Below are 26,933 nucleotides of genomic sequence, written 5' to 3' on the forward strand. Positions count from 1 at the left end.
ATTTTCTCCAATAATTTCTTTCACCAGGGGCCATTTAATAAACGAGGATTTACTATTGGAGGGAAAAAAGGCGTACCAAGGCGTTTATCTCTCACTGACCTTTCTGCAGTTGTATAAAACACTAGCCAAGCGTTCTTGGAGCCATTTTGTCCTGGCGGCTCACCATTTTTTTTTTTCAAAAACAGGACCTCAGTAAAAGTCAATTAGAGACAGCGTGGGTGGAGAGAGAGCCGTGTGATGGGAATAGAAAAGCTCATTTCTGTAGCAGGCAGTGCAGAGAGATGTCAGCCCCGGACAGGAGGCTGAGTCTGCAGATACACAGGAGCGGTATGCATCTCAATGTGTAAGAGAGGATGACTGTGAGTGAATGAGAGTTTACATAATCTCATGTGTTTTCAGATTAGCCTCCATCTGTGTACATTGTAAAGGTGGGTCTTTGTACTGTGGGTGGGCCACCATGTGTGAGAGCAGACAACTTTGCAGGGCAGTGGCTGATATTTAATTCAGTAGTGTGCATGCCTGGTGGCAGACTATATCAAAACATAGAAGGCATGAAACATGGTTGGTTAAATTTTAAACAGGCCGAGCTGCAAAACTCAGCAGCCTATACAACAATATGTCTAGACGAGTGGCATCGGGAGATAAATCTGCTGGATTCTCTCCGTAGGGGTGTAATTGGCATTTTAAATCGTTTGTGAACGCTGTAAAAACCAGTGTCTCCTTTTTATTACCGGCCCTTTAACAAGGAGACATAAAAAACAATAGTTCACCTCGCCTTTAATGGCAGGCCATCAGTGTATAATTGCAAATATGATCACCAGAGCTGATAAATTATGGATTGGAAACAGCCTTTATTAGCTGTAGCACTGACAGTCTGAGCATACGTTAGCAAAGGCTGTCTGGAGGGCCTGACTCAGTCAAACATATGTCTGCAAACGCCAGCCTCTCTCCATCCTCCCTTGTGAGTTTTGTCATTTCTTCCAGGCACTCTCAGGAGACCCCCGCTGACAGGCTCTCGCCACTATTCCTCCCCTCTAGGGGAGAGAGCTCGTCCCCAGGGCTTTTCTTCCCCCGCTGCGCTGGGCTGAGGTGGCCATTTAGGAAGTCTGCTCATGATGAATGGGAAACACAGAGAACTCCTGCTAGCATTCAGCGCTAATACATCCAATTAGGCCCAGTTGGAGTCGGGCTGAAGACTGATGGAGCTGGCTCCAAAAAAAAATCAAGAAAACAATAGAAAGATGGCCGCCTGCCAAAAGCTGCCTGCTGTTCTCCATGTAAAATTGTCGCCCCTGGTGAATAAGAAGGAGCTGCATCCTCACAGAGAACAATGGAGAGGCAGAAAGAAGACACAGGCAGGAATGAAGGACAAGGAAATATAAATGTGAGGATAAAAGGTGTGGAAGGGAAGATACTGTGAGACTGACAAAGTGCAGAGGTGGATAGAGATAACAAACGAAGAGCTGAAGCAGGGTGCCGCCCAGCACTGTTATCACTTCAGGAATGCATTTGGAGTCAAAAAGCAAATTATCAATGCAACAAATTGATCTGGATTCTACTCGAGCAGTTTTGACGTGGACACACTGGGATGGAGTTTGTCCCAGGTCACACAAGGGAACATGCTGGATACAGTTCTAACAAATGAGCTGGCACATTTAGACAGACTCTCATTCATAAGTACAATTACACCATCGGGAATTCAGAGCCACAGGTTGATGTGCATGATTTTTGAATGAGGAAGGAAACCAAGGCACACAAATGTTCCTGTCGGTAACTGGAGAACACACACACTCCTGCAGGTCTAAGTACCTTCTTACAGAGAACCCACTGAGCCATCTTTCTTTGTTCAACATTGTTGCCAACTTCAGTTATGAGAGACTTAAAATCAAAGATTCAAATCCGAGTTTAAATCACCAAATGTTGCCTGAGGACTCAATAGCACAACACTTCTTTTTGTGCTCACAACTTTCAGATACAGCCTCAAACAATATTTGCAGAAGTTGCCAATTTCACTACAAGGTCACTGAGTTTTCTTTAAAGTTATATTTTTGGGTCTTTTTGCCTTTATTTTATAGGACAGCTGAAGAGAGACAGGAAATGTGGGGAGTAGAGAGAGGGGGAAGACATGCAGGAAATGGTCGACCAGCCGGGAATTGAGCCGGCGACCCCTGCGACGAGGACTGTAGCCTCTGTACATGGGGCGCTTAGACCGCTAGGCCACCAGCACCCCGATTGGGCTTTTATACAACAGGTATACAAGGGGCAAATAGTAGTAAAGAGGGAGACACCAATGTTTCTGTTAAACATAAGTATTCAGGCTGAGATGTGGCATGCACTAATGTCAGTTGCCGATGCAAAATAAGGTGGACCTCTCTGTTGATCTTCTTAAACAGCAAAATCTGGCAGTTGTTTGTTTTTTTAAGTTATATTTTTTGGCCTTTTTGCCTTTATTTTATAGGACAGCTTAAGAGAGACAGGAAATGTGGGGAGTAGAGAGCGGGGGAAGACATGCAGGAAATGGTAGACCGGCTGGGAATCGAACTGGCGACCCCTGCAATGAGGACTGTAGCCTCTGTACGTGGGGCGCTTAGACTGCTAGGCCACCAGTGCCCCAAATCTGGCAATTGTTAAGTTGTATGCAGCCAATTTGTAAATTCTATTATCTCTAAGAACTCTGCAGAGACATGCTGAGTGAGATTTATTTCCTTTACATACTGTACAATCTTTAGTAGACTACTGATACTACACTTTTAATGTAATCCACAAAAATGACATTTATCTGCTTAATTGATTTAATCATTAACCTGCAACACTTGTACCAATTAAAGGTGAATGTCGCCTAAAGAGAGAGGATGACTAACTCAGGAAGCACTGAGTTTCATCAGTGCTGTTTGCTTCCAGGGGAGATTGCTTGGTGCAGTGACATATTCACTTCCCAGTGAGCTCAGACTATCATAGCCTTGTTTTTATGCATTTTCAATTCTACAACCATCCCCTTGAAAAAGGAACAAAGTAGTTTGACTTTGCAGCATTGGGGAATTTAAAAGGTGGCAGGCTGGAGGTTGCAGCATCATGCAGCTCAGAATCAAGGCAGAAAGAAAGAGGAGGGTGAGAAAGCAATACAGACAGAGATAGGAGGAGAGGGAGAACAGGACAGAGAGCAAAAATGATTACAGCGAGCCGAGGCCAGAACAAAGCCTGTAATAAAAGTAACAGCATTCTGGAGCAGTAATAAATACATCCATTGTGTGAACACTGCCATCTCTCTCTTTCTCTCCCTCAGTCCTTGGCGGCTGAAGTGTTCCTCTGATTGGTCATACAGACTTAGCAGCAGTGAGCTCCAGAGGCCTGCTGACACTCTGGCAGCCACATCCGACGTAAATCGGGTTTTGGGGACTTTCCTGTAGGCTCCCCTCACAGAGACTGACAGGGAGGTCCACACTAGTGTATAGGGGGTCCTATAGGAGCGGATGCTAAGATATATTGAACAGCTACACTTCAACGTGTCTGAAACATTGGTTATAACAAGCAGCCATGTTTAAACGCAGACAGACTGTGGCAGGGTGGTTCTGGTCAGTGGTTTTCAGTGGCCTCTTAGTGGTGTTGTCTTAAACTCCTGCATGCAGGCTGAGCTGTACTGGCCTCAGGATCGCTCCTGGGTCACTTTTAATCACACACTTACAACCATGCACGTATAAACACACATTCCCATGCATCAATTCGAACTGAAACTCCCTGAAGTGGAAATGTAACTATCACCAGTAGGACAATTGTAGCTCTTGTAATAAAGCTTAATGTTTATGTAAGCAGATGTGTGTGTGCTGACTTGGCTGCAGGAATAGACTCGCTACAGAAAGCCTGATTTGTTCCGTTTCATCCTCCTCACCATTATCCTCATCATTTATTCAGCGTTTCCTCCTTTGCCTTTTTCTTGTAGTTATTTCTGTTTCCTTACTTTTTCTCATCTTGCTCCCTCTCATGCTCTTTCCTTTCTTTTTCCTCCACAACTGCAGAAAACAGCCTAAAAAAGCTTGTGCTTAAAGCAACCTTCTGAATCCAATCTCATCTGTCTGACACCTTCAGTTTTGACAAATGAGGTAACCAACATCAAGTAAAGAAAAAAGCATCTCTCCCACTGCCAAAGCTGGCTTTCTACGCTACATCTCTAAATAGTTACATCCTTTATTTGGCAGCATGGTTTTGCCTTTCTTCTCTTTGTAAAGGAGGGAAAACACTGACAGATGCACCTTTGCAGCAAAGCTAGCATGCCGCAGCAGCCAAAAGAAATCACTCCACTAACATGACTAGATAAAGAGACAGAGGCTCGGTGGAGGACAGAGTGTAGCTGTTAGCCAGAGGTGCCAATTGGCCAGGTCAAATATAATTACCACAAATAGAGGACAAATACACACAATGGCACAGAAGCTGCAGCATTTGTCTGTGAGCTATCATTAATTGGCCACAAATCAGCAGCTGCAGCAGCAGTGCTACGAAAACAGCATTTCAGTAAAAGATAATCATGAAAACATTATTTTACTCTCAGGGGTTGCAGGACTTGCTACAAAAGATCAATAGTTAAGGAAACATGAAATGCATTTCAACATTATTGATTTGTTAAACTGAGATGTTGCATTGTTTCGCTGCCTCAACTGAGAACAGTATTTTAGCTCTATGTTTACACAACTACACACATGCATACATAAAGTTATGTATTTTATAACAAATCACATAAATTATGATGCGTTCATAAATCACCTCTGACCTTCTATTCATCCCATTGCAGTTCTCCTCACACCGTAGTTTCTCAGTGCTTTAAACCATGCATGTTTGTCAAGTCAAGTCAATCTTTATTTATAAAGCACATTTAAAAACAACCTCAGTTGACCAAAGTGCTGTACAGTTATTAAAATACAATATAATCATACACAAATATAACAATAAATAAAAACAATAAAAGAAGTAGGACGCCCAGCGAGAAGTAAGAGCTCAATTTAGGAAATAAAAAGCCAAGGATTCTTGCTTAGCTGGGACTGAATGCCAGGGAGAAAAGATGGGTTTTCAGCAGTGTTTTAAAGTGCTCAACAGACTGTGCAGCTCTAACCTGGAAAGGTAGGCTGTTCCACAGCTTTGGGGCCACCACTAAAGGCTGATTTATACTTCTGCGTCTCCCCTACGCAGCAGGGGCTGATGCAGACATGAGCACCACATACTTGTGCGTCGGTGTGTCCGTGTCGCGCAGCAATTCTCCGCCGAAACGCCTGAGGGCAGTGTGGTCTCTCTGATAGCCGGCCGCCTGCTTCTGGTCCCGCTACGATCTCTGTTTACTATTCCACAGAGATTCAGAGCGTTTTATGTTAATCTACAGGTGATACGTGTTGCTGTTTATCACACAGAGATGATTACATGAAGAATAGAGAGGAGGAGATGAAATACACGGCCGACGTCCGGGATCCCGGAAGTGCTGTAAATGCGGGAAAGACAAAGCCGCCGAGCGGACCAATCACAGAGCTTGCGGTCCGCGTCGGCTCTACGGGGAGTTACATTTTGGAGGAGGTGCACGTCAGCTACGTGCGTAGGCCTCGGCGTAGGTACGGGAGCTACGTGGACCCCCGGCGTAGGCTACGCCGTTGATTCAACGCAGCAGTATAAATCAGCCTTAAGAAGGCTCTGTCCCCACGAGTAGAGAGTCTGGACCGAGGTACTGCCAGGAGCAGCTGGTTTGATGACCTAAGTGCTCTGGAAGTACTGTGAGGCTGTACAAGATCTGATAAATAAGACGGTGTCAGATCATTTAAACACTTAAAAACACTTAATAAAACCTTGAAGTGGATCCTAAAGTCAACAGGCAACCAGTGCAAAGATGCAAGGACAGGACTGATGTGATCCTGCCGTTTCTTTCCAGTCAGCATGTGGGCAGCTGCATTTTGGACTACCTGTAGACGGTGTAATGCTGACTGGTCGAGACCAACAAACAAAGAGTTACAATAGTCTAAGCTTCTGGGAAGATAAGCCTTTATTTTTGCTAAGAGTCTTAGCTGAAAGAAATGTGTGAGAGACGGGGATGAAGAGCATGTGTGGCAGTAGATGAGTAACTAGCCATGAGGCTTTTTTATTCTGTATCAGTGAATGAATGTAAATCTGCCCCAAACAATGAAAATGAGATGAGGAAACTGGCCCCTTCAGTCAGCAGTGCAATGACAAGCAGTGTGTTTATACAAAGAGAAGGGCAGCAGGTGGGTGTTGTTCATGGAGCAGGAACAGAAACCCCAGAGATATACAGAGCAGTTGGAGTACGTCCAATGCTTTGCCTTACTACAGTAAGATCTGACACCGAATATTTGATCGAGGCCTGAATTGAATTAATTTACATCAGCTTATACGAGAGCATATGTGGAAGCGTTTGAGTGTTCTGTTCATGTATGCTGATATGATGGCCGTGGTACTTCAGTTTGTCTTGTTTGCGAGCCCTGACTCTTGAATCTGGTACTGCTGGAGATGAAGTGATATTGGGGACACTGAGCTTTCTAACGGTGGGCACAGTCAGTTTCTGGAGAGATCTGAAGAAGCTCTTCTCTCAAAGTCTCAATAAGCATCTTGGAGAAAAGACCAGTTCTGCAAACAAGCCCTCTGAGCAGATTCCAGTTGGTCAATAACACCCAAACTGTGACTCCTGCTTTGTTCCTACATATCAGCAGTTATGATCTCATGCATATGTAGGATCAAATGCTCACTAGCTCATGTATGTGCATTGTAGTCAATGGTCAGATTTACTGCACTGTCAAACAAATTATAATGGCAAAAGAGTACTCTGCCTTTATTTTGGCACTCTTTTCTATCATAAGTACCAGAGTTGGAGTGGTGGTGCTCAGGAGCATTGACTGTATGTGGCCTCAGAAGTTGGAGAGGAGGATTTTGAGTTTTTTTTAATGATGATTTGTCATTGTTTTTGTTTTGTGTGTTTGTTTGAGGCCCTAAAATATGCAGTATCAAACAAGGGCTGGCATGTGTGTTCATCTTCATGCTTTATAATGAGTTGTCCTGTTAAGCAATAGTTGCCTTAAGAGGTGTCATAAATGGTGCTTTTTGCAATTTGATAGCAAATGCAAGCCATAACCTTGCAACATGTATGATATGTCAGATAACATCTATCCAGAATGCACCAGAAAAGTAAGTGAGATGCTAAAGCTACCCTGACTGCTACTGTGAGTAAGCTGCTAGCTAAAAGTAACAGTCAAAGATGTTTGGTAAGTTGTAATTCTTAATAGCAGGGGGGTTGCAAATGTTCTCAGATACCTGCAGTGTGTCCCCTCATTGAGAGGTGCAGTGTGCATTTAAACAGGACACACTGTGCAATAACTTTAGTGATAATTTAAATCTCCACGTTGACAGGATCAGTCAGAAACTATGTTAATAAATTTAATTTGTTTTCTGTGCATCAAACAGATCCCACACAGTCAGTCCAGGTTTCATACAGTGAACAGTTTGGAGTCAAAGAGCGCTCCTCCTCATCCAGAACTCCCACTGAGAACTCAAGACTTGATTCACTCTCCAGGTTTTAGTGACTCCACTTCAACACTGCTCAGTACTCCTTGTTAGCATCCACAGTAAAAAACAGTCTGATAATACACTGAATCATCCATTTTTGACCAGCAGAGTGTGTTTGATGTTGAAATTGACTTATGTTTTGTAACACAGAGCTTTCCAAAGTTGGAATAGATCCTATTTGTCCAGCAGTAAAAGCCCCTTTGAAGCCTCTGTCAGTGTCGATGAGAGAAACAACTTACTAATGGCTAATTGCTCCTGTTGTGAGAATGGGTGTCTGATTACCTGCATGCAACAGTGAAGCAAGTAGCCTACTGCTTTAGCTTCTCAGAGAGCCAGGGCTTTCTGCATCTCTGTGTTTGGTAAGAACATAAAAACTAAAATCTTTGAGTTTTGAAGTTTTGACCTGACAAATTAAGATAATTAAGATTTGACCGTAGAACACTTGTGATAGCTTTTTCTTCAATTGTACGATTAACTGTTGATGTAAATATTAGCTGAAGTTTAACATGCATTTATTCATCACACCTCCTTTTTTTAATGTCACCTATCTGCCCTTCTCTAGTTTCTTGAGTCCTTCTGACAAACTGTGGTGTCAAAGTGACAGGCAGGTTGACATCTGTCATCTTCTGCAGCTCAGCTTGCTTTCAGCTGCGGCGCCTTTGAAAGACTGTAAGGGTGAGTGAACCATAGAGGTGAGTCGCATATTGAAGACTGGATTAAAGACTACCTGTCCTGCTGCCCCCCCCCACACACACACACACCTCTAAGGTGCCCTTGGTGGAGCCCACTCCTCTTATCATTTCACCCCATTGTGTCTGAAATAAGACCACAGCTGGTCTTTTCTCTCTGTCTGCATTTCTCTCTTTTCCTGTTCCTCTCTGTGAGTCTCTCTCATCTCGCCTATCTCACCCACATCTTATTAAATGCAATAGTTTCCCTTCCCAGTGTGTGTGTGTGTGTGTGTGTGTGTGTGTGTGTGTGTGTGTGTGTGTGTGTGTGTGTGTGTGTGTGTGTGTGTGTGTGTGTGTGTAAGAGTGTGTTTGTGTGTGTGTGTGTTCCCATGTGTCTAGAAGTTTGGATTTACTAGAAATAGAGAGCTGACTCATCAGGCAGCACGCATATGAGAACTTGTCCAAGCACCCACCCACACACAAATCACACTGAGTACCCCCCCCCCCCCCCCCCTCACTCACACATGCACACACACACACACACACAGTGGAAAAAAATCAAGCCATTTGTATTCGAAGATAGAGTTGACTTTGAGGTGGCCAGAAGAGGATCCTGATTCAGAGCACTGATGAGATACTGAAGGCTGAAGAAACTGCCGGTGAGTTTTCCTCCCCTGACTCCCCTCGAGACTCAGATTTTTTCACATGAATAACACTGAAGCTGGAGATGGCAGAGTAAAAGGCCTCTCTCTTTTCTATTCCTCTTTATCTGTGCTTTTGTGGCTCACTGCTACACACATCCATGCCTTCAGAGAAACTTTTCTGGCAGTGTGCGAGCGAGGTGGCTCGACACACACTGTCTGTTTATCCTCTGATTCAGACACAAAACAAAAGCCAGAACAGCGCTTATCTCTGTAGTATGCACAAAATGATTACTGGAGAAGAGCAGACACAATTAATTTTCTTCCTGTGAGCAGATGCTGCCCTATTCATTTATCTGGTTCCATAAAGTCTACAATGATTACATGCAGGGTCTCCAAGATATTAATCCTAGTTCAGGACAGGTAATCACCTTCAAAGAGGACCAACAGGTAAAACTGAATCCACTGCCAAACGCATAAAACGACCAATTAAATACACTCTGCTTTTATCACACGGATCATTTCAGAGAGTGAGGACTTCTGTCTCTGGTTTGGATTATCGTTTTTATTCTTTGAGGGTCTGGAAGGAAGTGCAGAATAGACATGCAACAAAAGGTGAATAGAAGCAGGGCTCTGCACAATCCATGGTGTGTCATCAGAGCCGGCCCAGGTCCATGGCTGTTTCCGAAACGGCCTGCTACATACTACTTACTAATGTAGTAGGCAGTAGGTATTGCCTACTATATACTGCGTTTGAATTTAGTATGTAGTATGACTGTTCTGTCCGATCTGTCATGCAACATGCTGAGCCAGACTTCGCTGGATTTCCGGTTTCGGAAAGCGGAAGTAAACAACGGCGAAGCAGATAAATAAAAAGCTTATTTAGCATCCATTTATGATTTAAAAAGTCAGGAAGTGGTTTATATGTAATTTGATAACTTTCACAGCACCCAAAAACGGATTTCCTCCCGTCAAAAAATTAGGAAAAAGAGAAAGCAGAACGAGCGCTGTGCATTATGGGAAACAGTACGCGAGGCAGACTGGTCAATCAATTAATCAATCAATCAATCTTTATTTGTATAGCGCCAAATCACAACAAACGTTATCTCAAGACGCTTTTACAAACATAGGAGGTCTAGACCACACTATGTCAAATTATGAACAGAGACCCAACACCAAGACAGGGTAAGACTCAGTCTGACCCCACCTTAATCCATCATGAGCATTGCACATCGCAGTATTTAGCTAGTTACAGTGGTGAGGAAAAACTTCCTTTTAACAGGCAGAAACCTCGAGCAGAACCAGACTCATGTTAGACAGCCATCATGCCTCGACTGGTCCGATGCATACTGAGATATTTTCCCGAATCAGTAGACATCCAGGGAGTTTTGGTATACTGCAGATTTTGCTCTTGTTCACATACTACTTACTGCATACTGAATTTTGGACATATCAGTACGCACTGCTAGTATAGTAGGCGATTTCGGAAACAGCCCATGATTCTACTAATCAAAGGTGAAGCAAGTGGCAGCCCTGAATACACCATGCTGAGCAGCTCTCCTGAGCTGAACAAAGAGGAAATAATGTCTTCCCCTGAACTTTGAAGTGCTCAATGTTGTAGCATTATAGTTTGTTTGTAACAGAGCCTGGCACTAAGGTGATAAAATGCACTTATGTCAATTAAGACGGGTTGAAGTCTCTCCATGGATGGTAAATGGTAAATGGTAAATGCATTGCACTAATGTAGAGTTCTTCTAGTCTTCAGACCTCTCAAACAGCTTAACATGGCACGTCAGCATCATCCATCACACACTAATTCACACTAACACTTAAAGTAGAGGCTGCTATGGAAGGTGCAAAGCTGCCCATTTGTGCCCATCTAAACATATTCACACACATTCACCGGCCGATAGCGATGCCTTTGGGAGCAATTTGGGATTCAGTGTCTTGTCCAAGTGCTCTTAAACATGCCGGCTGCAGAAGTCAGGGAATTAGACTGCAAATCTGCTGGAACAAGACGAGCCCTTCCTCTACGCTGCAGCCACCAACAGGTCAGAGCTCCAGTAACTCTCCACCGCCCAAAATTATCCTGATTATTAAATAACTTAAATAATAAATCTACCTTGTACATCAGCTTACATACCAAGTTTAATAAAAGTAGTATGGGAGTCCTGGGTGTAATATTCCTCTATAACGGGATGTTATATTCTGTACTCACGTCTCAGTTTTGTAGGTAGAGCACCTCTCCAGCGGGATCTTCAGGACTCTGTCATTGAGCCCCACAAACAGAGACCTGTCACTGTGCAGGATCTGCAGGCTCAGGATCGGTTCCCGTATCCCTGATGGGTGAAGCTCCATCTCCTCCAGGTAGCATCCTTGTAGGTTCTTATTGGGCGTAGCCAGCGCCTTTAAGATGGTGCCATATTCTGATTGGACAAGTAGAGGTATTATCAGACAAATTAAAATGCACACCCCTGTTATATCTGTTAAATATTTCAGATACTACCTTTTGATGTTTTAAATGTTGGATAATAAGTCTTTCTAATTTAATCTCTTCTGCTTTTCACTAACCTGTGCTGATGTACATCACATGGTAGAGCGAGTCCATGCCCTGAACGATGTCCACGACCAGGTTGGAGAACCGAACGTCATCCTGCATGACCAGCGGATCGACAGACTCCGGCTGGACCACATCATTCATCAGGTAGAGTCGCTGGGCGTCCTGCAGACTACGCTCCGTCAAACCCTCATTTGGACCTTCATCATTTATTGTACCACACTGTAGAGTCAGAGAGGGGGTTAGGTATGAGTGAAAACATAGTGTGGGTGCAGGAAAATGAGTCAGAGAAGCAGAAAAATACAGGACAGAGAGAGCAACTAACAAAGTATCTCATACACACAGTTATTGTCTTCATAAAATCAATACCACTGTCTGCCTGGTTCTTAATTCTCTTCATAGTAATTGCAACTTTTACAGCAGGACTACATTGTGATAATGGCGTGACTGCAACAATTTATTGAGACACTGCAGATGAATCAACATGAAATGACAGCCTTCTGAAGGCTTTGTTTGAGCTGCAGAGCTTAGCTGTGGATTGCAGCTTCTGCTCTTTCTTGGGGACTTGAAATGAGAGATTGATTTGCTGGTGGATCCATTTTTGGGTGACAGAGCAGTAGATGGTTGGGGAACAGTGGTTTTTCAATTCTGGACAGTATTTGATATCTATATGGCAAGAGATTCGATTTCTATAGTATGGTACTACATTATTACACACCCTTCTTTCTGTTATATTTTCCCTTGTGAAATAAAAGGCCAGTCCCCCTCAGGCTGTTTTTAGGACAAAGAATGATGTGCTGCAGTTTTTTTAATGTACTCTCAAAACACTCTACACTGCACTTCATAAACATGGTTGTGTTATCTGATAATCAGAAGAGGTGGCAGATTTCCAGAGTGTACAGTAAATATAAGTTAAGAATCTCTAGGGAACACAAATCCATCTCTGCCCATAGCTGCTAACCTGTGCTGTTGCTGCAGTGCAGTTAAATGCATTTCTGTAACTTAACCCTCCTGTTATGTTGCGGGTCAAATTGACCCTTTTTATAGTTAATATATGCCCAAACCAGCTAATTATTGAACTTGGATTGAACATGTTTTATGTGAGGTTTCCATCTTTTTATGTTTGAAACAGTAATCCATGTCTTTGTCACATCCCGGCTGGATTACTGCAATGCACTTTATTTAGGAATCAGTCAGTCCTCCTCACACATCTCCAGTTGGTCCAGAATGCAGCCGCTCGCCTCTTAACTGGAGCACGTAAGAGGGAGCACATAACGCCCATTTTTAGCCTCCCTTCACTGGTTGCCTGTGCATTTTAGAGTCCATTTTAAGATTCTTTTATTTGTTTTTAAATCTTTAAATGGTCTCGCCCCGCCCTACGTCTCTGAGCTGATCCATCTCTACGCCCCTGCTGGGTGCCGCAGGTCAGCTGATCAGCTGCTCCTGGAGGTACCGAGGTCCAAGCGGAAGCTCAGGAGGGACAGGGCTTTTTCTGTCGCTGCTCCCAAACTGTGGAACGATCTTCCTTTAGCCGTCAGACAAGCCCCCTCACTGTCCACTTTTAAAACTTGTCTTAAAACCCATTTTTATTCCCCGGCTTTCAACTCAGCATGAGACCCTGCTCTTGTTTTACTGCCTTTTTTAATTTTTTATTTTTTATTGTTTAACTTTATTTTATCTTATTGTTCTTATTGATTTTATGATTTTATTGTTTGTTTTTATCCATTATGTTTCTGTACAGCACTTTGTGTCCAGCTGCTGTTGTTCTTAAAGTGCTTTATAAATAAAGTTGAGTTGAGTTGAGTTGAGTATGTTCATGTACTCTTTCTAAGATGTATCTATAACATAGCAATTTTTCAATATTTCCATCATTCCTCCTTTGAAAAAAATCCATATAAACACACATATCTTTATATATAATAATAATCATAATAATATAGGCCTCTCTTCCAAACCAGCTAAATACAGGATACAAATCTGGGCAGCATGTGACAGAAGAAGTGTCCTGTTAATATATCAAAATCACTTCATAAAAATAAAAAAATTCAAAATTTAAAATAAAATAAAAAACAATCTATGTCATGTAAAACTATTGTATTTATATTTAGGGCTTTCCAATGTACATTAAAAAAAGTTTTAACATTAATTTGAATGAAAAACAAGTGAGTTATCCTCATTGAACCATGATCTGTGAGAATTAATGAACACCAATGGACTAAATATTGATTTAAATGATTAGTAATGGAGTTCAAAATTAATGCGTATGGGATTTTTTGGGGTTCTGACACTTTTGGATAATTCAATATGCCCTGGGTCAAATTGAACCAGGAACATTATTGCTGTTCCAGAGAAATGAACATAACAGGAAGGTTAATCTGCCCTGGATAAAGTTTATTTGGTAACCTCACTGCCTGCAACCTTGCTCAGTAGCACTGCCTGCAAGCTCCACACACCAAACAGTCTGAGATACTGGATTAGAGATGGTTCAGTTGGGCTGTTTTTTGGGAAACATCTAGAGCAGGGGTGTCCAAAGCACGGCCCGGGGGCCAATTGCGGCCCAAGGTCAATTTATTGATGGCCCCAAGCTTCCATCTTAAAACGTGTTATTTATAGCACAGATATTAATCACATTCTGAATCATCTGTACATTTGCAGTTTCTTTCAAGCGCACAAACAAAACCAAAGTCAATCCAGAAACGTCTCAAAAAGCTTCATATGGACTACTTGTATAAAGCCAAAGCACTTGGAACTCTGCAAGACAGCAATAAAGAAGAAACACAAGAACTCTTAAAGTTGACAGGTTTTCAAATTAATGTTTTTATCATGATGTGAAAATGTTCTTCACACAAAAAAGGACACAAGACAAGATCAAAATTATGAAATTGTGCAGAAAAGGCTAAATTTGGTGAATAAAAATAGTTTAGAACTCAGGAAAATAATTATTTAGTTCTTAAAATGTTGTCTGCTGGTCAGAAAAGTCTTAAAAACAACATGAAAAAGAAGTGAGGTGAAATCCAGATCATGATCCTGCCATAGGAAAATAATGATACAATATTTTTTTTCCCACATTGCCCGACCATTTTCCTCCAGAAGAAGATAATGTCTGCTAATGTTTACATGGCTTATGGAGAACTGAGGACTTCCTAGTTACTGTTTTATTGAGAAAAAATTTAAAATAATTGTTATTAAATAGAGATTTGATAGAAAACTTATGATTCCAAAGTCTCAGTAGGAGCCACTGGCCCTGAGTTATTCTGACAACATCATATGTGGCCCTCTTTGAAAAAAGTTTGGACACCACTGATCTAGAGGGTTTTCTGGGGAGTGACACCGCCTGCCAGACAAAGACATTTTCTTTGAAAAACATGGAAGAGAGTTTGTTTGGATTGAGGCTTAATTGAGGCTTCTGACCTGATTATAAAACTACGGTCATTAGTGACAATGGCACTAAGAATCTTCTTATAATGCCTAGTTGAACAATTTACTGATCACTCCAAACTGAGAGTGTGGAGATTGATTTATATGTTTTTTATGGCAACCCACTTTTGGCGGGTACTCGACTCGTCTGAATGTGGTCACACTAACCTGGAAGTTGTGTATGGGGTTGGGTGTGGGAAGCCAGGTGGAGCGTGGATTCTCCTGGGAGCGGAAGGGCCCGTTGAAGGCCTGCGTGATGGCGCTCAGGTTGAAGGCACACACTGCGGACGCTGCGATGCTGTTGCTGTATGGAGCGATTGGACAGGCAGAACGAGACAGCAGGGGGAGAGAGGATGGAGAGGAAGATGGGAGAAAAATAAAAAATGAAGGTATTATTTCAACAGTGATATTCATAATAGTTTACATGTTGGCAGTAAACATGAAGCTGTATCAGAAATCAGCAGCGACCAGCTGTGTAATAAAGCCGTTTTGTAATGTGTCCCATCCTCTTAATGGAAGTCCTATCATTTATACAGGCACTAAACGGGCCTAACGTGGCTGCCTTGCTTTGGCTGCAGGCTAAGCTATCATATCAGCGCTGCACAGTGAATAGGGACAGTATTAAGCTGAGGATATGGGAAGCAGGTGCACAGATTATGAGCAAACACACACACACACAGCCACCTCACCGGTGTCACATCCAGAGTAAACCCCGGATAAACTGGCAGTGTGAGTAAAGTTATTACCGTGACGCTTTTAGGCCATAATGTGCTGCAAGGTAATGAGTTTCTTAACTGCCTGCTACTGCTGACTTTTTCTTCCTTCTTTCCCAGCACAACAATTTGACTTTTTACTACGCCGTGAACAGCCTGCTGCCTCGGCACGGCTTGTGGGATGGTGATAAAGCATCAGTGAGAAGATAGTGAGTGATTACAGTGAGAGTGAGACAGGAGAAGAGATGGAGAGGAATAGAAAGAGTCAGAGAGTGAGACAGAAAGAACGACTGTTGTTAATGCATCATGACTCTTTGGGAGCTGTTTCATTATCTTGGATGAAGTAAACATCAGTGAAGACTGCTATGAGCCAAAAGGCTGCGTTCCAGAATCTGGTGAAACATCTTAGCTTCTTTTAGTTTCTTAAATTCCATTTCCTTGCAACATATTCACATATTTATCAACTTGTTATCCCACACTGTGTATTTACAGAGAGTCATCACAGCTGGAGGTCTCAGGTCAGTAGCACAACTTGCTTTAAGAGAGTCTCTTTGAAGTGGTTTCAAACTTTTATGAGGAGTTTGTAACTTTTTATAAAACAGCTTAAATTCAAAACTGATGTCTTCCTATGGCAAACATTAATGAAGAGTTAATTTGCAAAAACAGATAACTCCGTTTTTATACATTTTCAAAAAACATTTATTTTTGATATAGATTCCTAATAAAGTTACATTTTCAAGATACCTCTGATTAGTGAAGTCATTTTGAATTAGTCAAAGCCCCCCAACCTCAGTTGATTGATAATACCAAAAGATAGTAATAGAAAAAATGTGTTTTTTTGAAACATTTTTTAAGTTTCTCAAAAGTGAGTTAACTGTTTTTGCAAACCCGACCATGATCTTCAGGATTGACCTTTCTTTGTATATTCTTTTTCATGCCTGACAGCCTTCTCAGTGACAGACTTCAGCACCAACACACCTCTCTTGTATTCATACTTTTTCTAATATTTAAGAAACAAAAGTCAGAGAAGTTTCTATGTTATGAATTAAAACTATCTGTATTGTACTGCAACAAATATCTACACTTGTGTGAGTGTGTTACAAATAAATTATTAACTATAGGTTATCACAAAGCTCTAGTATGCATTTCTTGTATTTTCCACATAAAAAATCCTGCTTAAACATTTATTTGGTGGCTGAAAGAGTTGCTTACTTTCTTTCTTAATTCAGTTCACATACAAGACTTTCCAAACTGTGAAGCTGAATGAAGATATTTTGAAGCCCCAGTTATGTTTGAAGCTTCAAATGTCATCAGTCACATGACATTTCATCTTGGACACAAGCTAACACACTTTATGTGAAGCACTGCAGTTTGTTCAAATAATGCAAGCTTTGGAAAAAAAAAATCACATACATGTGAACTGAATTTGAAGTTACAGAAAAAAATAATTAATGGTAGCTTGTGGAAAAAAATGGAACTTCTGCTGGTATATCTTAATGCCCAAAGGTCTAGAGCAGGGGTGTGAAACTCATTTCAGTTCAGGGGCCACATACAGCCCAATTTGATCTGAAGTGAGCCAGGCCAGTAAAATCATAGCATAATAATCCTAGAAATAACAAAAACTCAAAATGTTTCCTTTTGTTTTAGTGCAAAAAAGCACATTCTAAAAATGTACACATTTAACGATCTATCTTTTTACATAAACAGCTGTTGTATGTTGACTATTATGGACCCCCCCCCCAGCTCCAGCATGAACAGTGTGCTTGCTGGACAGTGTTGTATGCAGGGGTGTAGTGCTAGTGCTATTAGTGACGGAGCACACCTATGACGTACACACATGTATGGTAAGCATGCACGCGATATGTGGCTCCTTTTTTTCAAAAATAGTGGATCCACTGCTCCTGCTTTTTCAAGTTTACATATAAGATTACTTTAGTGTTGATTGGATCTTGAAGTGCCCTAAGAAGTCTACGAATTTCCACCAGATTATACAAACTGCAAATATTCTTTTTGAGGAAAAAAAGTCCTGGAGCGGCATTCAGGTGCGCTCCGTCAGCACTGTGAATGTATGCGACCCCTAGAGGACAAATCTGTAATAGCAGTTACTTTTCTTGAAAAATTGCAGGTAAGGTCTTCTCTGTAATATTTCACTTTTGGAAGTCATCTGCAGGCCGGATTGGAATCCCTGGCGGGCTGGTTTTGGCCCGCGGGCCGTGTGATTGACACCCCTGGTCTAGAGGGACTGTTACCAAGTATTACTTGTCATATTTTTTCGGTGACTTTCACTTTACAAGTGAAAATTTTCAAAATACAAGTTCACATTTTTTTCCACATGCTACCATGATTTTTTTTTTCTGTAACTTCAAATTCAGTTCACATGTGTGTGAATTTTTTTACAAGTGAAAAATTAAACATACAAGTTCAGATGTTTGATTCACAAGTTCTCAAATCATATTCTGCAGGTTCTCAAATCAAGTCTACAAGCTTGTGCATTTTGCAACATATCTACCTTCATAGACCTGTCTCTACTATTTAGTTATGGTGGTTTAAAAGAGGATAAGGGGTGGGAAATATAAGTGTAAACTTTATGCCAACACTTATCAAACTTATTCTGTTTGCTTTGTGTTTAATATTGAAGTTAATATTGCAAGATAATCGTAATAGGATTACTTTTCAGAATTGACTTGCTTTTCTTGTATCGTTATTAATCAACTTTTATTGTATTGACTAATTCAAAATAAAAAGTAACACAATAACAATCAGTGGGTTTTCTACACTAAAAGAACCTCTCTCTGTGCTCTGAGTAAAATGTATCTGCGGGACAATCTGGGCCTTTGGCAATGCCGTCAACAACGTAAAACAAACATGTAAATCTTATTTCCCTGGATTTGACACCTCTTGTTTTCTGTATTTCTTATGATGATTTGTCATAGTTATGTGGAGTTTCTGGCACCACAGATCTCATCATGCTTTGGGCACCGCACGCAGGAGTTTGGGGTTTTGCCACAGAGGCAGTGAATTAGCTGTGCGTCGCACCTGTGCCCCGATTCCTTTCTGCCTCAACATGTTTTCATTTTTTGGAAAGCTGCACCGTGAACAGACTTGCTGAATTAGCTTCTAGCAGGTTTTTTTGTTCTGCATACATTCCCTGATGGGCAAAAAACCACTGAGAAACTATTGAAATAGAGGATGATAATTATAATGAAGCAAAATATGAGGTTGTTAGGAGCTCCTGTTTTTATGATCTGTGCAGATGAATAGACTGAGTCTGGTTGCTCATGTAGACTTTTGGGAATACAGCCAGGTGAAAAAGAGTCAGTTAATCTTTCTCAGTTAATCTATGATTTACTTTACCCACAGTAAAAAGAAAATCACTGAATTTGGAGTCTGCAGGTAGTATGAGTAGAAATGGTGTTACTGACACAAAAAGCACCAATCAGAAGACTTGCACACTTGATAGATTGCACCTTTATTGTATTTCTAAACGTCTTTCAACCCTCTATGTGTGCTTTTTGTTTGAAATTCTCCTCTCTTGGCGATCCAGTTCAGGACTTTTCAGAAGACTTATGAATCCTGTCATTACCACAGGGAGGCCAAGATCTCTGCAGCTCTAAATGAGCTCTGGCAAAGGAGGCCAAGCAGGTGGCTCACTGAGTGACTCAGAAGGCGCCGAGGAGAACAGCCTCCGGACCTCAGCAGAAAAAAGGAACTTTTCTTTTTCTCTTCAATGGCTCCAGTGGAGAGAAGAATGGCAGAGAGGAGTGTGAAGCAGAGAGGGAGTGCTGTGGTGAACCAGCAAGTAACCAAACCCCAACCAGAGGAAACCACAGGCAAACGAGCTGCAGTAAGTGAGCAGCAGCCACAACGGTTTAACACTGTTTGACACTAGGAAGCTGAACTGTGGGTTTGTGGTTGTGCTGCAGCTACATCTCTCACTGAAGCCGGATTACTTCCAGATTATTTGAGGTCTCTGTGCTTTTACAGTGGCTTGCAGCATCAGGAGAACAGAGCGAAAGGGGGAAGCACTGAAAGAAATACAGGCTATCCCACTAATGGATGCAGACCATATGTCTTGAGTCAGCTTAAAAGCCCGGGAAAGTGAAGGAAAGCTGTTTGACATCTGCTATGCTGTTTGCTGCCTCTGCTCTCTGAGGCCCGGCACCATGACGATCACTTTCATTATGAGTGAAGCTCTTTTCTTCAAGTGATTCATCTCGTCCCAACAGCCTCATCCTGTCACTGGTTGTCCTCTGAAATACTTCTTGATTTTTCGTCTTGTTTCACAGAATTCATTTGAGTCGTTCTCTCCTTTTTCTCTCTAGTGCTGCGAGCTAATTCGTTCAAAGCTCTTTTATCAAATTTTCATTTCCCAAGTTGCTACCCAGGAGCAGATAATATTATTGAAGCTGCATTCGTGAGTAAGCAGTAGCTCCTACTGCTTACTCACGAATGCAGCTTCAATAATATTACCACAATGTATACTTATGTAACGCTTTGAAAAAAGAGGAAGTACATTCTGCAGAGTATGTTTGCACTGCTGTCTTCAAGGTAACAAATAAGGAGATGGAGACTGTATGTTTTTGTTATTGTCAACAAATCTGACAAAACAGTTCCGTCTCACCACATTCTTTAGTACAACCAAAGTCTGATAAATAGTATGTATTTGCGCTTAGTTGGTTTTTGTCTTCTCCCTGAGCTTGTCAACAATAAAAAAGATGCAGTACAATGCAGCTGTTATCCTTCAAAGTGAGGAAACAGAGTTCTTGTTTCACCTCTGTCAGCAGGCCTGATACCCAGGACACTTTGCTGCAGATGGCAGGACACTTTTTCTTGCAGACTAGATGTGCTCAGCTCATTTCAGACCCCCAAAAAAAGACGTGTTAGAAAAAGGTAATGAGCTCCTCACTTTCCCCGGCTGGTTGGATTACTGTGAGCAACAATCAGCAGAGATCAGAACATCAGAGTCTGTGTGGTAAACTCAAGCAGCTGATATGTAGCTCTGTCAATGAGCTTATCTCTATGGGCTGAATGGTGACATAGTTTCTATTCTATGTTTTAACCTCAGGTGCTTTTTGCACATTAACCGGTTACTTAATCATTTACTTATTCTGAATACTGTCTGCACCTTAATATCATCTGCACTATTATCTATTCTCATTTTCATTGTACATTTTAAACTGTCACTGCAATACCTGCTCTGTGCACATAGGCTGTTATTATAGATAGAACTGTATTTATTATATTTTATTGTATTTTTATATTTAAATTCTTAGATATTTAAAGAGCTGGAAGAGAGAGAAACAGCATCTCGTTTTTCCTGAATGTCTTGTATACTCAGTGAAAATTGACAATAAAAACCTTGAATCTTGAATAATATCTAGATGTTTTTGTTTGCTGTTAAAGGTGAGGATATTTATCGCTGTTTGAACTAACAGCCAGACAAATATGCGTCTCCTTTCAGGCTCCTCGAGAAGCTCCGCCCCCAAAAGCCATGGGTTCAGAATTCCAAGAAAAACAGTCAAACAACCAACCAGTATCAAGTTATAACGCAGACTTTAGAGAGTTTGAACAGGAGATTGCACCAATAGGGTATAGAACATTTTTAGATCACTGAGTGCATTTAAGTGGACGTGAGTATCTAAGTGATGTATCTTATCCTGGTTTTGATCAATACTTGTCTCCTGGTTTCTAAATACTGCATCCTAGTTGTGTTTGATCTCTTCTTTTTCATCAGTACTTTCCAATGTGGTGTGACTTGCTCCAGAGTACGTGCTTGAAAAGTCCTGTAGCCTTCTATCACAGACTTGAACAGGTCGGTATTTACATGCTTTCTCCTTCTATCCAAAAGTCCAATTATCTTAAAGTCTTTCATTTCCAAAAGACAGAACTGTTTTTTTTGTGTCGCTCTAGACATAAGACGCTCTCTTTGCTGCCAACATGTTTGTTTTTTTGATACATCACTTGGCTGAGACAACAGGTAGACAGCAGCTGTGAGAAACAAGGGTAAGGTGTGTACATGCCACAATATCCTGTTTTCTTTTGGAGTTTTCTAGTTAGCAAAATCTGTCTTCTTAACACTGAGACAAGGACTTATCCTGGTTCCTGAAACCTGGATATGATGTTTAAATGCACAAACACAGAAACAGGATACTTTAAAAAAGGCATCATAACACCCAAGTCCATGTAAACGCACTCACTGTTAAGGTACAAGTGCATCGTACAAAAGCTAACTGTTAACTTAATTTGTGTAGTTTATTGCAAACCCCCTGTTGTTATATTATTTGCACTTGAAGAATGAAGAATGGGCAGCATACTTAACATCCAAGTTCTTGCATTTAGTGAGTGGCTGCACAAAATACAACAGTTGGAAGAAGAAGGAGAAGAGTGGTTGCCGTTGTGTGCAAAATGATTAGTTTTGATTGACCTTTATTTTGGTAAAGACTTGACAAATGAAGGATCAGACTCATCATGCTTCTTGTCCTTGAAGGCAGCCATCCTTACACCAACAGGACACGTGAGCAAGGGAGCATTTAAAACCATAATCTGATGACTTTCACACTAAATATTCTAATTCCTACACTGTGACTTTAAACTTCAGTGTTTTAGCTTATGTGCCTAACCTTATTCCATGTGCAAAGAGGAACAGCTAAAACTACATTAAGGCCAGTGTTTCACCCTCAGTGAATACCTGCAGCGCAGCAGAAAAATGAAAAGGGCCCACTCAGCAGAGCGGCATGACTGCAGGGACCAGAAATTGAACTGAGGCTGCCAAGATTATCCATACATATTTTTATACTGCACAACAATACGCCAGCAAAAGCAACAGCTTTGCCCTGAAACAGTCAGAGTCAGAAGCGAACAAAGTCAGCAACACCTACACTGAACAATGAAGCAACACCTCAGGATCAATAGCCAACACAGATTCAGGTGTTGGATTTCAGATTGATCACAAAATAAATCACCATTCATGTGAGAGTAACCACACTGGAGAGACAAAATTCAATCACTGTTGTAATTTATGAGCCAAAGCTGGACTCGAGGTACTTCTCCAGAGTTTGTTATCAGATCCAAACCGGCCCAGAGTGAGTGAAATCAGACAGAGTTCAAAAAGTGAGCTCAGCTTGAAGAGGAACTGTGAAAGGAATGATAAAGCAGCAGGTACACAACAGTTGATTCTGTCAAACTGAATTAAGATCAGGCCCCGTCCTCCACTGGGAGACAGCAGTTCATTTCAAGCTGGATTTGATGTTAGTAAGTTGATATGACGGGAAGGGAACGGCGTATAAAATCTGAAATATTATGCAGTTATGTGGCTTGCTTCACATGGCTGCCCAGCGTATCATTTATCACCCATGTCAAGTCTGACATCAGTTTCAGTCAGTCACACAGTTTCCACGGGTAGAAGCACATGTTAGGTTGCACACACCTTACCTGTGCATGACATGCATGAGAAACAACACTGACTGACTCTGAGGCTCAATTTTTAGGGCAATAACTACTGATAATCTAGCTTAATTATAATCATGCTGAATTCTTCCTTTATCTCAGCCACCATGTTTCAGTAAGCTCTTTCCTCTCTGGAAAATTAGTTTGTTTTTTGTTGCCATAGCTAGTCATTAGTGAGTACAACACCTCTTTAACCTCATTTCCAGTTGACATGAAAGCTAATATTTGCCCGGAGCACAAAATGTAATGTTCTTCATCATGATCAAAGTAGTATGCTTATATTAGGGTTGTTATTTCAGTGAGATGACTCAAGGCCTCCCTACACACCATCAAAGTTGTTTGTAACAGCTTTAGAACCCCTCACTGGAACTTTCCAAAACCAGAAGTCAGACATTCAGACCTTCTTCAGCTCGCTAGCTTTCCTGAGGTGTCAATATAAGCTGAGTTCGTACTAATTCTGTGAACAACCAAACAACAACTCAAATGTCTTCCAGTTATGCATCCCCTTATTTGACCAGCATTGTGTCTCCTCTTGAACAGCTTAGTTCCTCTTTAGTGGCAATGATCAGATATAAAAAACTTAAGCTGATTTTGCCGGACAACTGATACCAAACTTTAATGTTTCCTGCCCAGGTCTTTGCTGGCCGATTAAAAATAAATACAAACCCCCACTTTGCAATTCTGTTTATGTTTCCTGCCTGGGTCTTTGCTGCTGCTCTACCTGCCTTAGCTTCTTCATGAATACACATGAAGGAGGGGAGGTGTGCTCCCCCCATCTCAGGCTTTGACATTCCACGTATGCTTGTGGAAGGGCAGGGAGCTCTCTGGCCGATTAAAAATAAATACAAACCCCCACTTTGCAATTCTGTGTATGTTTCCTGCCTGGGTCTTTGCTGCTGCTCTACCTGCCTTAGCTTCTTCATGAATACCCATGAAGGAGGGGAGGTGTGCTCCCCCCATCTCAGGCTTTGACATTCCACGTATGCTTGTGGAAGGGCAGGGAGCTCTCTGGCCGATTAAAAAGAAAAACAAACCCCCACTTTGCAATTCTGTGTATGTTTCCTGCCCGGGTCTTTGCTGCTGCTCTACCTGCCTTAGTTTCTTCATGAATGCACATGAAGGAGAGGAGGTGTGCTCCCCCCCATCTCAGGCTTTGGCATTCCACGTATGCTTGTGGAAGGGCAGGGAGCTCTCTGGCCATAAAACCCACTTTTAATTGATTCTGGCATTTATGGATCATGTAACCTCTGTAATTTTTATGTTGCCTATCGGTTTTATCTTTCTTTCTGTATGGCTTATCTTTGTAAGGCACTTTGTGACTGTTGTCTATTTAAATAAAACTTACTTACTTACTTACTTACATACCGCCAAATATAACCTATTGCCTACAAATAATGATTAAGTTTGAGGAGTTTGGTCCTGACTGAATTCTTGATTAGGAAAGACAGCTGGCAGGATATAATTGTTAAAATGAGACCATAATAAAATGGAAGACATGAATAAGAATAAGTATCAACTTTTTCTCTGCATAACAGGACTCTTGTACCGCTGCCTTGAAGCTCTGATTAAAGGTTATTTTTCTTTCACAGTTCAAAATAAGCAAACCCGCAGAGATACTGACCTCAAAGAACAGAAATACAATCCATGGTGCTGACAATGAGTCATCGTCTGGAATCAGTCCAATTATTATCATCTTTCTTTGTGGATCGTGTTATTCCTTTGAGTTTTCTACAATTAGATTATAAAAAGTGTCATTCACATCTCCCCCAGAGCCTAAAGTGATCCCAAATTGCTTGTTTTCTCAAACTTACTTAATTCAAAAACCCAGTGATTTCCAATGCACAATAATAGAAAATGTGAAGAAATGTGAGAACAACAAGTTCTATTCCTCCCATTTGAAAGCTGAAATAAACACGGAAATTCCTGTTTTGTTTTTTCCAATTTGTCCCTCCACAAGTCCTCAGCAATCACACTGATACATTCAGATTACTTTTTTTCTCCTCGGTAGTAACAAGCAGAGATGTTCAATTTACAATGATATAAAACAGAGAAGCTGCAAATCCTCTCATTCATAAATTGTTTGTAGTTTTGCCTCGTAAACGACCGAAAACATAAAACATTTCAGACCAGTGCTAAATAATGTCATGTAAATCTCCACCTCAATTAATGCATCATTTGTTACAGCCCACCTCCTTAACCCAATCCCCATCTCTCAGAGACCCCTCGAAGAACTGATGAAGTGAAGGGGTCAGTGAAGTCACCCAGACACCGATAAGGAGTCTCATGATTAGTTAGTGACGGCAGGTTGGACTCCTCAGGAGGAGAGTCTCTGCTGCTCCTGAATACGACAGAAGGACCTGCCAATAAGAGCGCAGAGTTAATTAAAAGGCCTGTCCGTGCTTGGAGGTCTTAAGTGTCTTTATTCCGATGGAATGCTAAAACCCTTCATTACATAACCGCTCAACAAGCTCTGATTACAAAATTACAGCGCAATCATTTCCTTCCTCTCTCCGTCGCCCACTCATTTTGTTCCTAATTAATCTGTCGTATGTTATTTTCACACCAAGAAAAGGGGGTCCACCAATTCAACAGATTAATATCAGTTTTTTACCAGTAAGGCCTCACCTGGTAAAACCACCTGTGGCCCTGGATGTGCTCTCCTATGCCTAAAATCAGAACCCTGGCGGTGTTGTTAGGGTTGCTTGCTCTCCATTTTGAATGAAGAACGTTAAGAGACAAGCTCTGTTGGACATTTGGGTCAAGTTGGGGAAAATCTAGGCATATAAAAAACAGTAAAACAATGACAACTGTGTGCTGCGATCTGTCAGTCAAACAGCTTTGCTCCGTCTGAATGGCACACACCATGCCCAAAGAATGGCGTTGGAAGACATAACGAAAGCTAACACAGGTCATTGAACTTTCTACATCTGAGAGTGTCTGATTCAAATCTAAACAAGCATGTGTTCCGCTGAGGGATCTGTGATGTTGTATCAGTCATTTAAATGTGTGTTCGGTTAGCAGGATGGGTGTGACTTCAGTCGTGAACAAGCAGCAACCTCCGGATTTTAAAATGTGAAGCCCATGTGGAAGAGCTAAAAACTGCAGTTCATGGAGCGTCCACTAGAGGCTGGCTGCAGAAACACCGGAAACCAAATACACACCAATTCAAAAAAGACTGAAAAAAACATTTACAGCCTGGTTAAAAAAACAGTTCACGTCTGAGTAGCTAATGTCTCTATCAGCACACACTACGGGGTTAATTTTTTTATAACTCTGTGTATTTGAAGATATTGTAGCGTTCTGCTGATGGATGTTACTGACGACACTGGTACGATTTGCATGGGCTTTATTAAGAACTTCACAGGCTACTGTGGGTCGTAGCAAACGCCAAAACAACAGCATGAGAAACTCTGAACCTGGCTCTGCTTCATTCATTCATCATCTCCCACCTCTTTTCTCCCTCACCCAATCATCACTGGTCAACACATTCACTGACATTAAGGAAATCTTAGTACTGAACATCAACTACCTAACTAACTACTTCATAACTAATTAATAACTAACTCTAGCAATCACCATAAAACCATCCGTTACAATATTAAAGGTGACATATCATGCAAAATGGACTTTTTAATAGTCCTCTACCTGAAATATGTTTCCCTGGCATGTCTACAAACCCCCCGAGAATGAAAAAAAATCCACTCTGCCCCTGTTCTGATTTCTCCACCTTTCTGTAAATGTGTGTGAAACGAGCCGTTTCAGACTTCCGTGTTTTTGTTACGTAACAACAATATCCGGTCTGTCACGGAGTCAGAGCTCGGAGCTTGTTCAGCCCATAGACTGTATAAAATAATACTGAATCCCTCCTCCGTTTTTCATTACCTGCACAAATGTGTGCTAACAAGGAGCTTAGGAGGGAGGCAAGCTAGTTGTAGGCTGTCTT

General features: G+C 41.5%; 1 protein-coding gene across 6 annotated transcripts in view; it reads right to left on the minus strand.

Moving 5' to 3' along the window:
• sema5ba (sema domain, seven thrombospondin repeats (type 1 and type 1-like), transmembrane domain (TM) and short cytoplasmic domain, (semaphorin) 5Ba) overlaps positions 1-26,933 on the minus strand; it is a 288,051-nt gene that overhangs the window by 40,735 nt on the left and 220,383 nt on the right. For all 6 annotated transcript variants that reach the window (XM_034694411.1, XM_034694409.1, XM_034694410.1 and 3 more), the window contains 3 exons: positions 15,000-15,135; positions 11,429-11,636; positions 11,076-11,283 (listed from right to left, as the gene is read on the minus strand). In XM_034694411.1, coding sequence (XP_034550302.1) covers positions 11,076-11,283; positions 11,429-11,636; positions 15,000-15,135 — 552 coding nt within the window. The remainder of the gene's footprint in view (positions 1-11,075; positions 11,284-11,428; positions 11,637-14,999; positions 15,136-26,933) is intronic.

Source organism: Notolabrus celidotus, chromosome 10 (assembly GCF_009762535.1).
Source record: "Notolabrus celidotus isolate fNotCel1 chromosome 10, fNotCel1.pri, whole genome shotgun sequence".
NCBI classification, from domain to species: Eukaryota; Metazoa; Chordata; class Actinopteri; order Labriformes; family Labridae; genus Notolabrus; species Notolabrus celidotus.